The sequence below is a fragment of the Phacochoerus africanus genome, chromosome 13, assembly GCF_016906955.1.
Source record: "Phacochoerus africanus isolate WHEZ1 chromosome 13, ROS_Pafr_v1, whole genome shotgun sequence".
NCBI classification, from domain to species: domain Eukaryota; kingdom Metazoa; phylum Chordata; class Mammalia; order Artiodactyla; family Suidae; genus Phacochoerus; species Phacochoerus africanus.
In genome coordinates this window covers 13,444,087-13,457,307 of record NC_062556.1, presented here as the reverse complement: position 1 = coordinate 13,457,307, position 13,221 = coordinate 13,444,087, and the positions used below count along the sequence as shown (strand labels likewise).

At 39.2% G+C, this 13,221-nt stretch overlaps 1 protein-coding gene across 1 annotated transcript in view; it reads left to right on the top strand.

Annotated features, from left to right (window-relative positions):
* Positions 1–13,221, top strand: part of TRPC4 (transient receptor potential cation channel subfamily C member 4) — a 160,343-nt gene that overhangs the window by 27,136 nt on the left and 119,986 nt on the right. The window contains exon 2 of the mRNA XM_047756241.1: positions 5,476–5,994. Coding sequence (XP_047612197.1) covers positions 5,476–5,994 — 519 coding nt within the window. The remainder of the gene's footprint in view (positions 1–5,475; positions 5,995–13,221) is intronic.

The following is a 13,221-nucleotide window of genomic DNA, read 5'->3' as shown; positions in this document are numbered from 1 at the left end:
TATTAAGGAACTTTCACAAGATAATATAAATAATTAAGAGAGTACAGCCAAATTAGAATATGGATCTCTTTAATCTTTAGTCTTAATGATTTAGGATATACGAACAAGATTACATAAGCAAATTTCTTTTACTCAGTTTACACAAGCCACTTTAATAAATGTGGAATTTAAGGGACTGGATACTCTTAAATTGGGTGAACGTCACTTCAGGATGAATTTCTTTCTCAGAAATGTATACTTCAGCATTAATAGTTCAAAAATATATATGTTAGTGACAAGGAGACATTTCTATATTTGGGTAAAGTGTCATACTCTAGATTTTAAAGTATATGCCTCAGACTGGGTGCTGAGTCACTTCAAGGTAAAGTATTTGGATTGATTTGAAAAAAGCAATCAGTTTATGAGTTAATGGATTCCTCGTGGATGTCATTCTTAATGCTATGTGACATGAAAATGACTCAGTTAATAATGTAACTAATGTTATGGTGAGATTGAGGAAAAGATATTGAACAAATATTCACTCATAAAGCTTAGAAGAAAAGCCAGGACGAACTTCCAGCTCTGCGATGTAAAAAAACAAGCACATGAATTTGATATCTGGATCCTCTTTCAGTTGCCTCTTCTCCTTAGTTGTAAATTACTGGGTGAACCATATAATTCAGTCAGTTGAAATATGTTGAATGGTGGAGGGTATTGTTTGTTTATATGAAATGTGAGCATAGATTTTCATGCCTATATGTTTAACTGAGTGTCATGCTTTTATGCCTGTGGAATTTATTTCAGCTAAACGCAGAGTGTGATTTTTTCACCTACAGGGTTATTCTCATGATGGTCATATCTGTCTGTAAATATGCCAGATAGCAAATTCGAAACATCTGAAAAACGTATGTCCATCAAAACCGTTCTTTAGGTAACAGCTACCAAGCACCTATAGTGACCGATTTATTTATTTTAATGTTAGAAAAGTAGGCTCTTCCTTGTAACATTGGAAGTACAGAAGGAAATAGGAAACGCAGGTCGAAGATATGGAATAAAGCTAAGAGGATGGAGGCAGAAAATGGACTGGAGAATGAAGCCTGAAAAAAAGGAAGCAAGCCCATTTCCTGGATTTTCTAAAGGTTTCTGAGATCAAAGGCCTTATACTTTAGACTGCTTTAAACTTCTGAGTATCTAGTAGGTAGTCAGTCAGGTTGGTAATCAACCAGTAAATATCTCAGCCGCAAGACCTGAGCCAACAGCAGTCTGTCAGTCACAGCGCCTCGCTGCCTCCTCCTAGTGGCTTCAGACTCGCCATCTTCTAAGGCAAGAGGTAGCTTGAGATGGCACTCTTTTCTCTCCTTGAAATCCGTAAGAAGTCAACTTTTATTCATAGCCAGCTAGCTGCAGGACAGAAGAGAGGGCCGGGGCATTGGTCCTTATTGGATTTAAGACTTCTCTCAAAGTCCTCGTGCACGGCTAGATTTTGCAAATGTACCATTAGAACATTGCCATTCTGTAATGGAATTTTGAATTGCTTAGTTCCATTTTATGTGCAGCTTTGCTCCCAAAGACGTAGACATTAAAGAAACAGCTCTGAACTGGAAGATATTTCAGGGCATCTGGACTAGACCTCTCCCGTCCTCTGGCATCTTTGCTTTGAATTGTTCTATCGCAGGCCTTGCCCTCTCTTTCTCTCTCTTTCTTCTCCTCCTCCTCTTTCTCTCCCTCTCCGTCTGTCTCCTCTCTCCCTCCCTCCCTCCTGCCTGCCAGGTCATAAGCCCATTTCCTTCTCCGTTGCTAAAACTGTCGTTCAGATGGCGGTAGTTACTAGACTTCTTTGTCTGCCTCCAACCCTTCTACTTTTCAATTCAGTAATCAAAATATGCTACAGTAATGTTAATACCTAGGAATTATTCCATTACCCTCCTGGTAAATTCTTCTATGACTCCGCCAATGTCGACAAAATAATGCCATTCAAAACCTTCTCTAATCTTGCCCTTACTCACTTTGAGGCATTTGTAATTATTCATCTTTATATGATTTATCCCATGCTCGAAAGAAAATTTTTCTATGAATCCATCTTTCTTATTTTCTTCCTGTTGCTGCCATTTGCCTGTAACTTTTCTGAACTGCTAGTTCCAGCTAACCTTAAGCATAAATTCCTCTTAAAATCCTTTTCTAATTCTACCTAGTAAAAATAATCTCTTTTCTAAATGAATTTGCTTTTTACTTTATTCATATTCTCTTTAGGGAATTTACTACATTCTTATGCTAAAAGCACTTGCATAGTATTATTTGTGTGTGTGTGTGTAGGTACCATACTTTAAGGCCTCAGGAGAGTAATTACATGATTATCTCCATAGAAGCATAAAAGGCCTCAAATTCAACAGCCATCCCTGATGATAAATAATAAATAAAACAATTCAAAATGATTGCTTGATATGATAAATGACATAAATAAATAGGCAGATAGATAGATGTATAGAAAAATGGCTTGAAATACCAAGTATAATTTGTGGGAGGGCATGAAAATTGGTATTACTGCTTAAGAAGACCATTTGATCCAGAAATTCCATTCCTAAATACAAGACCAACAGACATGGACAAAAATATGCCTAGGAGAAATATGCTTAATAGCCACAGACTGCAAGCCACACCGATGTCATCAAAAATAGAGTGATAGGCGTTCCAGTCACGGCTGAGTGGTTAACAAATCCGACTAGTGTCCACGAGGACGCGGGTTTGACCCCTGGCCTCACTCAGTGGGTTGAGGATCCGGCATTGCCATGAGCTGTGGTGTAGGTCACAGATGTGACTTGGATCTGGCTTTGCTGTGACTGTGGTGAAGGCCAGCAGCTGTAGCTCCAATGCAACCCCTAGCCTGGAAACCTCCTTATGCCACAGGTGTGACCCTAAAAAAAAATCGAGTGATAAATAATTTATGCTATATTTATATATCAAAGTGTTATGCAGAATAGAAGGAATAAAAACAAATGCTACTAACAATATAACTGTATTTCAAAAAGCTAATGTGGAATAGAGGAAGCTAAACATAAAAAGTTCATACTTAATGACTTGTTTACATAAAGTTAAAAAGTACGTGAAAGTTACCTGCTGTGATATCAGTTAGATTTGTGATTACAAAATGTAATGACTGGGAGGTGACAAGAGGAGGAGTTCCTGGGGGGCAGGCACTTTTCTAGAATTCTTTCTGTGTCATGTCACACAGGTATATTTACATTTTAAAAACTTATTAATTACTACTCTGACATCGGTGCATTTTACTCTGTGTATGTATATATGCTATACTTCAGTTATAAGTTCAGAATGAATAATTATTGCAATGAATCAAAGTATATTGAATAAAATTAAAGAAGAATCCATGGGTGCATGAGTAATACTTAATAATTAAAAGGAGAAGAGAGCAAAATTGTACATACAGAAGAATGCAAGTGAATAAACTTAGAAGTGATGATAGAATATAGAAAATATTACAAACACCATGTAATAATTGATGCAGGCATGTAATTAGGACTCAGTTACAGACAGTTGTTTAAGTGCTTTTTTTTTGTTGTTGTTGTTGTTGTTGTTGCTCTTTCTTTGGGCCGCTCCCACGGCATATGGAGGTTCCCAGGCTAGGGGTCGAATCGGAGCTGTAGCCGCTGGCCTACGCCAGAGCCACAGCAACACAGGATCCGAGCCGCGTCTGCAACCTACACCACAGGTCACGGCAACGCCGGATCATTAACCCACTGAGCAAGGGCAGGGACCGAACCCGCAACCTCGTGGTTCCTATTCGGATTCGTTAACCACTGTGCCACGACGGGAACTCCTAAGTGTTTTTGTTTTATATTATTTTTCAGTGCAATGCCTTCCCTCCGGGACCTGAATAAATAATCATGTGTGCCTGCTGGGCTGACTGGTTAGAGACTCCAGACTCTTCACTATTATATGCATACTTATGTATAGAAACAAATATATAGTTTGTATATTTTGTTTGAATAGGTGAAAGTTATGTGTTTTTTTAAAGCGGTAGTGTCTCCACGGCCGTGACAATGCCAGATCTGGGCAGCATGTGTGGCCTACACAGCAGCTTGGTGCAACTCTGGATCCTTAACCCACTAAGGAAGGCCAGGGATCAAACCCACATCCTCAGCAACAACATTAGGTCCTGAACCCGCTGAACCCCAATGGCAACTCCTCATTCCATTCTTGACCAAAGCTTCCTTTAAGTTGTTTATTATGGAAAATTATTACACAACTTAAAGGGAAAGGTGGGGGAAGTACTTAATTTATCTTCTGAAAAATTAAATAAAATGCTTAACATGTTTAAATAAATATATGCACATAGTGCATCTTATGAAATAGATGAATTAAAAGCAACATGAGTTTACTTATTCTCATATGAAGATTGCATGTGTAATTAAAAGTAGTGCAATTGAAGTTGCATATGAGTTTTGTTTTTCTCTGTATGGTTTTTTCTTTTGATCCCTTTGTAGTTTCAGTCATATTTGACCAGCAGCCTATTTTCATCACTTTTTCTGCCATGCCTGTTTAACTTGCCCTTATGTAGCATTTATTTTCATGCATGCCCCTATGCCTTTGTGCCAGCAGGATGAAATATTAAGCCAAAAACTGTAAGCAGTGGGGGTACGATGCAATACGTACAGGTTTGGGTATCAGACCGATGGACCTGGGTTCAAACAGTAGGACTCCCACTTATTCACTAAGAGACCATGTCCATAAAATAGTGCCAATTAAATTATTTTTGTCATTACCATTCCTAGAGCATAGCTCAAAAGAAATGGTTCATAAGTGCCTTGATGACCTGCTTCATGGGAAGCATTTATTTCTAATAAAGCAGTAATGTTAGCACTGGAGCACCTCTTATTACCTGAAAAATATACTATTAAGAGATAGATGAAAACAGAAGGCAGAGAGCCTTAGCTGTCTTTTGTTCTGCTGTCACCTTGAATCAGAGGCTGGATTTGGGGGAATGCAGAAGATAAACACAAACAAGCAAAACAAAACAAAACCAAAAAACCCTGAGGAATTAAAACCCTTCTACTGCAGAGGAAAAGCTTGGGTTTAAAACACATCATTAACTATTTTTCAGCATCTTCTTATTTAAGGAAACCACATCTGTAGGAAAGAAAAGCAAAGATTGTCAGGCAGAAAATAAGTTGGGAGTGAGAAGTCTTTTATCAAATAAAGAGTTTCCATAGCCACTTATTTTAAGATTTCATGAAATGTCACAGTTCAGATGAAACAAAGAATAAATGTGTCATTTTATTGGAGAGTTATTTTTTCATCTAATTTTCTCTTTGTCTTTTGAGGGGGGAAAAGCCCTCTCTCTCCTGTTAATAATAATAATGAAACTGGCATAAGCTTTATGAATCTTGTTCAACATTGGCATAGCACGCTGTTTGAAATTCACAGGCTTGAACAAGCACATGAATGGCTATTCAACACCTCTGCTTTCTTCTTCTTTTCTAGGTGCCTCCCATACTCCTTGACAAGCAGTTCTCTGAATTCACTCCAGACATTACACCCATCATTTTGGCAGCCCATACAAATAATTACGAGATAATAAAACTTTTAGTTCAGAAGGGTGTCTCGGTGCCCAGACCCCACGAGGTGCGCTGTAACTGCGTCGAATGTGTGTCCAGCTCAGACGTGGACAGCCTCCGCCACTCCCGCTCCAGACTCAACATCTACAAGGCCCTGGCCAGCCCCTCGCTCATCGCCTTGTCCAGCGAAGACCCTTTTCTCACGGCCTTTCAGCTAAGTTGGGAGCTCCAAGAACTGAGTAAGGTGGAAAATGAATTCAAGTCGGAGTATGAGGAGCTGTCACGACAGTGCAAACAGTTCGCGAAGGACCTGCTGGATCAGACGAGAAGTTCCCGAGAGCTGGAAATCATTCTCAATTACCGGGATGACAACAGTCTCATCGAAGAGCAAAGTGGAAATGATCTCGCGAGACTCAAATTGGCCATTAAGTACCGTCAAAAAGAGGTGAGTGTTGCCAGACTCGGATGCCACGGCATTCAGATCGCAGCCAGAGAAACTGATACTCCAAAATTAGGTTTGAGTTTGAAAGCATTTTCTTTTTTTCTTGCAGTGATTTTTGTTTTTTCCATTATAGCTGGTCTACAGTGTTCTGTCCATTTTCTGCTGCACAGTCACACATACATGCATACATTCATTTTTCTCACATCATGCTCCACCACAAGTGACCAGACGTGGTTCCCAGTGCTTATAAGCAGGATCCCATTGCTTAACCATTCCAAAGGCTATAGTTTGCATCTGTTAACCCCAATGAAAGCATTTTCTATTTAACTCTAAGTGGATAATATTCATTGTTTGCCAGATTGCCGATTAGGAAACACACGGAAGAGTGGCAGTAAGTGGTTTAACAATTGATGGGGTTTGGCATCTATGTTAAAATGTACACCTTTTCTGGGCTGTAATGGTAAAACACATGAATTTTAGAATCTCGGCACTAAGAGTTCTGGTTCTGCCATTTACAAATCTTGTTACTTTGAAGGGTCACACAAGATCTCATTGAACTTGTATTTTCTCGTCTGCTTGAAGTACTTTATAATATGTGATTATATATGTATTGCTTTGTACACATAAAATATTTTCCTCAGATTTTTGGGAAGTGTAAAATGAGTGGATGGATGCATGTGAAGGCTCTTAGTAAATTAGAAGGTCTGAGATGAATAAAATACATTATTAGAAGTTATTAGTAAAGGAAAGCCTTTAGTCCAACAGCAGATGAAAGTACTAAAACTTCTCTCATGGCTGGCTTAGTTTCTTGATTTGTCAGGAGTGAGAAGTTAAAGAAGTTAATTGGAGGAGAGTAATACATTTTTTCATTAGATTTACATGGATTTGAATATTAAAGCCAATTCAGAACTATTACATTTATCATATAGCATAATTGTTTTTTGTTTCCATCAGTCTTTGATTTTGAGTAAGTTCTCAAAAATCTGTTTACGTCTACATCCAGAAATACGGTTTTCTGTTCACTGGTGAATGATAGTGATTATTCTAGAACAACAGTTGGAAGAAACTATATATGTAATATAAGATGAAAAAGAGAAAAAGAAAGTTCTAAATAAAAATTGTATTCTTTTTTTTCTTAACTTGGCCCTAATTATCCCACATTAGCATTGGCTGCTTTAACTATTGCTACTTACTAAGTACTTAAGGTTGGATACTTTGAATTTGCTTACCAGGTACTTAAGGTCCCATCCTTGATGTTTTTCCTGTAGTTTTTTGACCAATTGGCATGGAAATCTGAAACTAATTGAAATGATCCTATCGCTTAACAATGAAGGAAACAGCAACTTTTGGGCATTCCCTCTGATTCTAAAATCACATATACTAGTTTCAGCCATGTCAACACTATCAACTCATTTTTTTTTAAGTTCTTGTGTTTAAAATTCAGGGTCTGGCTTTTTTTTAAAGGGACCCAAATAATTATAATAGGCAGATAGAATAATTTGATGACAAATCTCATTTGATTTAAGATTTGAAATGCTAATTATGAAAATTAAAAGTAATTGCATGCAGTAGAACTCATCAGACATTAAATATACATTGTTGTCTGTTTTGTCCCTGAACCACTAAAAATGTTCATTCCTACTGAGCATTTCTTTCTTTGCTTAGGTTCTTTTGTATATTTTAGGAATATACAAAGTGAACTCCAACTTCAAAGCATATTGAATCAAAAGCCACAAATTGAGTCCTTAGATATGTCAGAAGCAAAGCTATAGAATGTGTTTGGTAATTTCTAACACTTCTTTCAAGATGCCTGTACTTTTTGCTCATACGAAGTTGTGGAAGTGGAGGGTGATAGAACCAAGCAATGTAGCAAAACACATATAAAATGTAATGAAAAAAAGTGAGAACTAGTAATATCTTTTAGATGACACATTAGGAGTTCCTGTCATTGCGCAGCGCAAACAGAGCCGACTAGGAACCATGAGGTTTTGGGTTTGATCCCTGGTCTCGCTCAGTGAGTTATAGATCTGGCATTGCTGTGGCTGTGGCGTAGGCCAGCAGCCGTAGCTCGGAGTAGATGACTCCTAGCCTGGGAACCTCTGCATGCCTCGGGTGCAGCCAAAAAACCCCACTACATTTGCGTTTTCTCTTTTAATCTTTTGAGAGCACAATGGAGGAAAGAAAAGTCAAAACAAAATTCTGATGGAGTTATTCTGGAGTATCTTTCATTCAGTATCAAAGAGCATATTTCCCTTGGGTTGATAATTCTTCCAAAGCAAAGTAACATTGATTACCTAGTAGCATTATAAAATCAAGAATAAGATTTTACTTTCATATAAATTCCTGGAGATTGCAGGTTGTGGTTTATGAAACATATTCCTAAATTCCTGATTTCAAAATGTTTGATGTTCTAGTAAAATCTGTGTCTTAAATGAAACTGCTTTAGCATAAATGTCTTGCCTCATATCTTTGTAACCCCAGGTTTTCCTTGTTTCAGTCTCAACATGGTGGAGGTTTGTCTTTGGTCTGTCTCTTATGTTTTTGGAATGCCTTACTATTCATTTTCACAGAACTGAGTCCTACTCACTCTTTAAAGCTCATCTTGGGTCTCCATTCCTCTAGGGAGACTCTGTGATGCAACCTCCCTTCCATACAGTCCCTGGGATAAATGCCCTCACCATACACATTCTAGATCGCATCATATTGCTCCATTTCACATTGCTTCTCTAGGCTGCGAATGCCAGGAGTGCATCTGTCTTGTTCACTAGTCATACCTCAGTACTTGATAGAGAAAAGATGCTCAATATGAATTGATCTCAGCATGCTCACTATGAATGCACTTGAATTAAGCTGCAGAATCTCGAATATCTGAAAGGTTCCCTTCATGTTTCTTTTCCTGATCAATTTGCAGTGTTTAGGTTCATCAACTAATAGCAACCTTCCTGTGATTTCAGATATTAAACCAATTCCTGTTGCCAAGACTTGATTACAGATTTGTTCTGGTACCTTTCTAATATCTTCCAAAAAGAAAGGCCTGCGTTAACTGCATATCATAAATATTGTTTCAGGCACAGAAAGAAAGATTTTACTGTTTCTGTTAACACTGGACTAATGATGTTGTAGTTGTGTTGATCATATACTGGCCTCGTTGCCAGCAATTTGAATCGATATGTGTGAGGAACTGGGGTAAGTTGTTGACATGGTTTAATGTACTTAAACCTCCAAACAATCCTATGAAATATGGACTTTCTTTTTCCCCATGAGGAATCACATGGGAAAAAATTAATCTGCATCCTTATACTGGTAAATGTTGGGGCTTGAGGAGTTCCCATTGTGGCTCAGCAGAAAATAATCTGACTAGCATCCATAAGGACACAGGTTCAATCCCTGGCCTCACTCAGTAGGTTAAGGATCTAGCATTGCCCTGAGCTGTGGTGTAGGTTGCAGATGCAGCTCGGATCCTATGTTGCTGTGGCTGTGGTATAGGCCAGTGGCTGTAGTTCCAATTAGACACCTACCCTGGGAACCTCCATATGCCGCTAATGCGGCTCTAAAAAGACCAAAAAAAAAAAAAGTGTTGGAGCTTAGATATAAATTTGCGCCTTAAATACAGAAATGTTACTGTAACCATCAGGCCACCATGCCTCCACCTAGATATCCATCCTGCTAAGCCTGTCATAAACCTGATCAACAGAGAATAGAGAATGTTCCCTTGATCAAGGACAGAAGCCAGCACCCATCCTGCAGTTATTTATCAGAATGAATAGTGTCAAAGGAAGCAGGAAAAAAAACAACAAAAGCACCCATGCCCTGAGAACTGATTCTCTTCCTGTGCTTTAGGTAAAGATGAGGCATGATTGAAGATACGTCTTAGACAAGGAACTTGTCCCTTGGCCCCTAGCATAGTTTTTGCAGTTGCAGAATTTATGGGAGTTAAAATTACTTTCATGCTGCCTTCCCTCTTGCCTAATATTTGGAAGCTCACTCACTGAATGTGGATGAAGAGCTTGAGGCATTTCTTAAGCATTTTTATAGCAAAGACCTTACCTTGTTTCAGTTACACATGGTTGACAAAATTGTGAAATAACTAGTCCAAAAGCAGGGGAGCCTAGATGTTGAATAATAATGGACAGCAATGAAATACATTATTTTGTGTGAAAAGACTGCAATTCAATCTCTGTATAGCTCTTCAAATTGAAGTGAAAAAAATAATCTCTCCATAGTCAACAGCATATGTTCTTCTCAATTTACTTTTCCCTTTCATGAAGGTATGTTAACAGCTTTGCAACTTTAACTTGAAGCTTTGATTCTAATCTGGGTTCTGTCTTAGAAATTAAGGGAGCTGATGAAGAGGAAGGCGAAAACTCAACACTTGGACAGCCCTGTACTCCTATTCGTTGATCCCATCTCAGAGCAGTGAGAGACATGTGAAGAGATGCATGTCAATCAGATGCCTTCAACATCGGGATGAATTGTCTTGATTCCAAACACTCCAGAATCGCAGCTCTTTGAAGCTCTCTTTTATGTTGTGTGATGTATTCAAAACTCCTTGATGTGGAATCAAGAAACAAACCTACTGTCAGGGGGAATATCTAAGGGGTAAAATTCAGGGACAGGGGAGTCTCTCCTATGCAACTAGGGGGTTCCCTGGCTCGGAGAGGAGGAGAGAGAAAGGGGGAGGCCTCAGAAAAGTACTGGCCAGTGGGGGAGCCCTGAAATCTTGAATGGACAGAAGCAAAGGAAATGTGTTTTCTTAGAACTGAGTAGGGCTGAATTTATCTGTATTTCATAGGCGTTGTTTTGTTATTTTATAAACTCTCTATTGATAACGTTTCTTATGCCAGCATTTTTCTAATTCAAATTTCATTTGAAAAGAAGCAATACATGACAGCATCAATTCAAACTTGCTACTGTACAAATTTCACGTTAAAAACAAATGAAAAATACCACTCATGTCCTATAGCTACCTGAAATCTACACAGGAGGCTCCACCTGGAGATCCATAGTCAGATGCCGTTTTGTGTTTCTGGTAGTGGTTGAGGGAAAGAAAGCATCTATATGTCTATGTCTTTTATTTTGCAACTGCCAACCCTCAAAGATGTACCGTTGTGCATCTCCCCCAAGAAGAAAAAATCACAAGAAGAAGAAAAAAAAAAATCACAGCAAAATCAGTTACAGCGTTGCTTCCTAGCTGTTCATCAGGACGTGGGGTATGTTGGTGTGCAGTGAGTGGCTTTCTCCTTAGAGACGGTGGATTCTGGTGGTGGGTCAGCAGCCATGCAAGAGCTTTGCCTTTGGTACACAGGGGCAAGAGCAGACACTGGTTAACCGTTAGTTGTCTATTGATCTTTCGTTTTCTTCTTTTTTTCCCACTCTCCTTTAAATATGAGACATCTAAAACAAACCTTGAGTACTTTCCATGTCCAGTAAATTCCATCAGAGTATGGATGATTTGGAAGGAAACAAATATCTCATACCATGAAGATACTGTCTCATGAACATCAAATAACTGTTAGGGAGAAATAGAAAAGAAAGTACATCTGGGGAGAAAAATGAGAAAAGGCACTGATAGGGGGTTCCCGTCCATACCTGAGATTTTTCTGCTGAGGTAACTTTGAGAGTCATCCATACAAGTTAATACACTGATGCCTTTACTGTGGTTTGCTTTATTTAATTAACACAAAATGCGTTACTTGAATTCAATGTATTATTATTTACTGCGTTTCTTTTTTTCCTCTCTCCTCTGTTTGAACTGTTTTGAAAATATTCGTGTTTTTCAGATCTCTTCTTAAACACCACTTTCTCTGGGAAGCCTTCCCTTAACCTCTTCCTAACTCAATTAGCACTTTTCTCTTGCTATGGCAACAACACTGCTTTATTGCAAGCGCTGGTTTTGCTTCTTACTTGTTTTCACGTTTTGTTTCTCCAACTGAGGACCTGGCCATTTGCTTACCGCCTCCAATCCATTGCCCACAGCACTACTAAATGTTCTTGTTTTGTTTTTGCATTTTTAGGAAAAGTAAATCTAGGGCGGAGATTGGCAGGTATAGCACGGAGAGTCCATATCTTAGAGGACCCTTAGGTTTGGTGGTAATAAGCCTAAGCACGTGTGCTCTCTGCAAAGCATTGCCTTGTCCATCTCTCACTTGTGTGAGGTCCAGACGTCACAGTGCATTTGATATGGGTTCTGCCTAAATTGTCCGCTTCATCTTGTACCATCACTATTCAGAGTTTATGTTTTAGTCCAATGGAAACTCTCATCATACAGTTGTACTATTTTTCTCCATTGGGCCTTTATACCCAAGAGTCTCTTGACACAGAAAGACCTCTCCCCTGTTTCTCTCTGCTCACCTGTTGTAATAGGTTTCTCCTGGATCATAGCAGAATTTTGTGGGAGGTTTTTTTCCCCGCACTACTCTGCTGCTTCTGTCCAGCCCTCAGGACAGAACACAGGACAGTTACACCAGAACTGCTGGAAGTGTGGTGGCATTTATTTTTAACCACCCCGATGATTCTAACATGCAGTCAAGGTGGAGTGAGTACTACTTGAAATGATCTGTCAAGGCTTAACTCATGAATTAAAACGTCTTCAGAGTCCCTTGACTTTCTCAAGTAGAGAAGACAGTGGTTGTCAAACATGACCGATCAGCAGAACCACTGGGGCAGCTTTTAGAAATAACTGTCTCGTGGAAACCTACCTTCAGCAAGTCCTTGCGCGTGTGGCACAGCACAGAGGTTCTCTCGTGTTCTTCCCGTCTCCCCCTCACACCGCCGCCCCCCCCTCCCCTGCCATTTCTGTATCTCGTTATGGTTGCCCAGACCCATACTCTCTACTTGGTAACAGGATCCTTGGAGCTTTCGTTTTTTATTCCCTCTCTCTGCAATGTAAGACCCAGGAGTTTGGTAGGGGGAAAAAATCCTATTTTAAAAGGGGAAGTAGACCCGAGGAAGTGAAAACATGGAGGGGAAGAGGTCGTACCCTAACAGTCCACTGTCATGTGGTAGAGAAATAAAAACTTTCCACCTGAGTATGCAAACCATAGACATACCGTCCAGGTAAACGTCTGGCCATCTCAGAACTATGGGAAAGACGTCTTTTTGTTGGTATCAAGTCACTCATCTCTGTGTGGTCGAAATAAAATATTGCGTGGAACACATGAAGCCTATGAAATGGATATAATTCTTTTTTCTGCTCCTAACCAGGTATGTGATGTTAGACAAATTATCCTT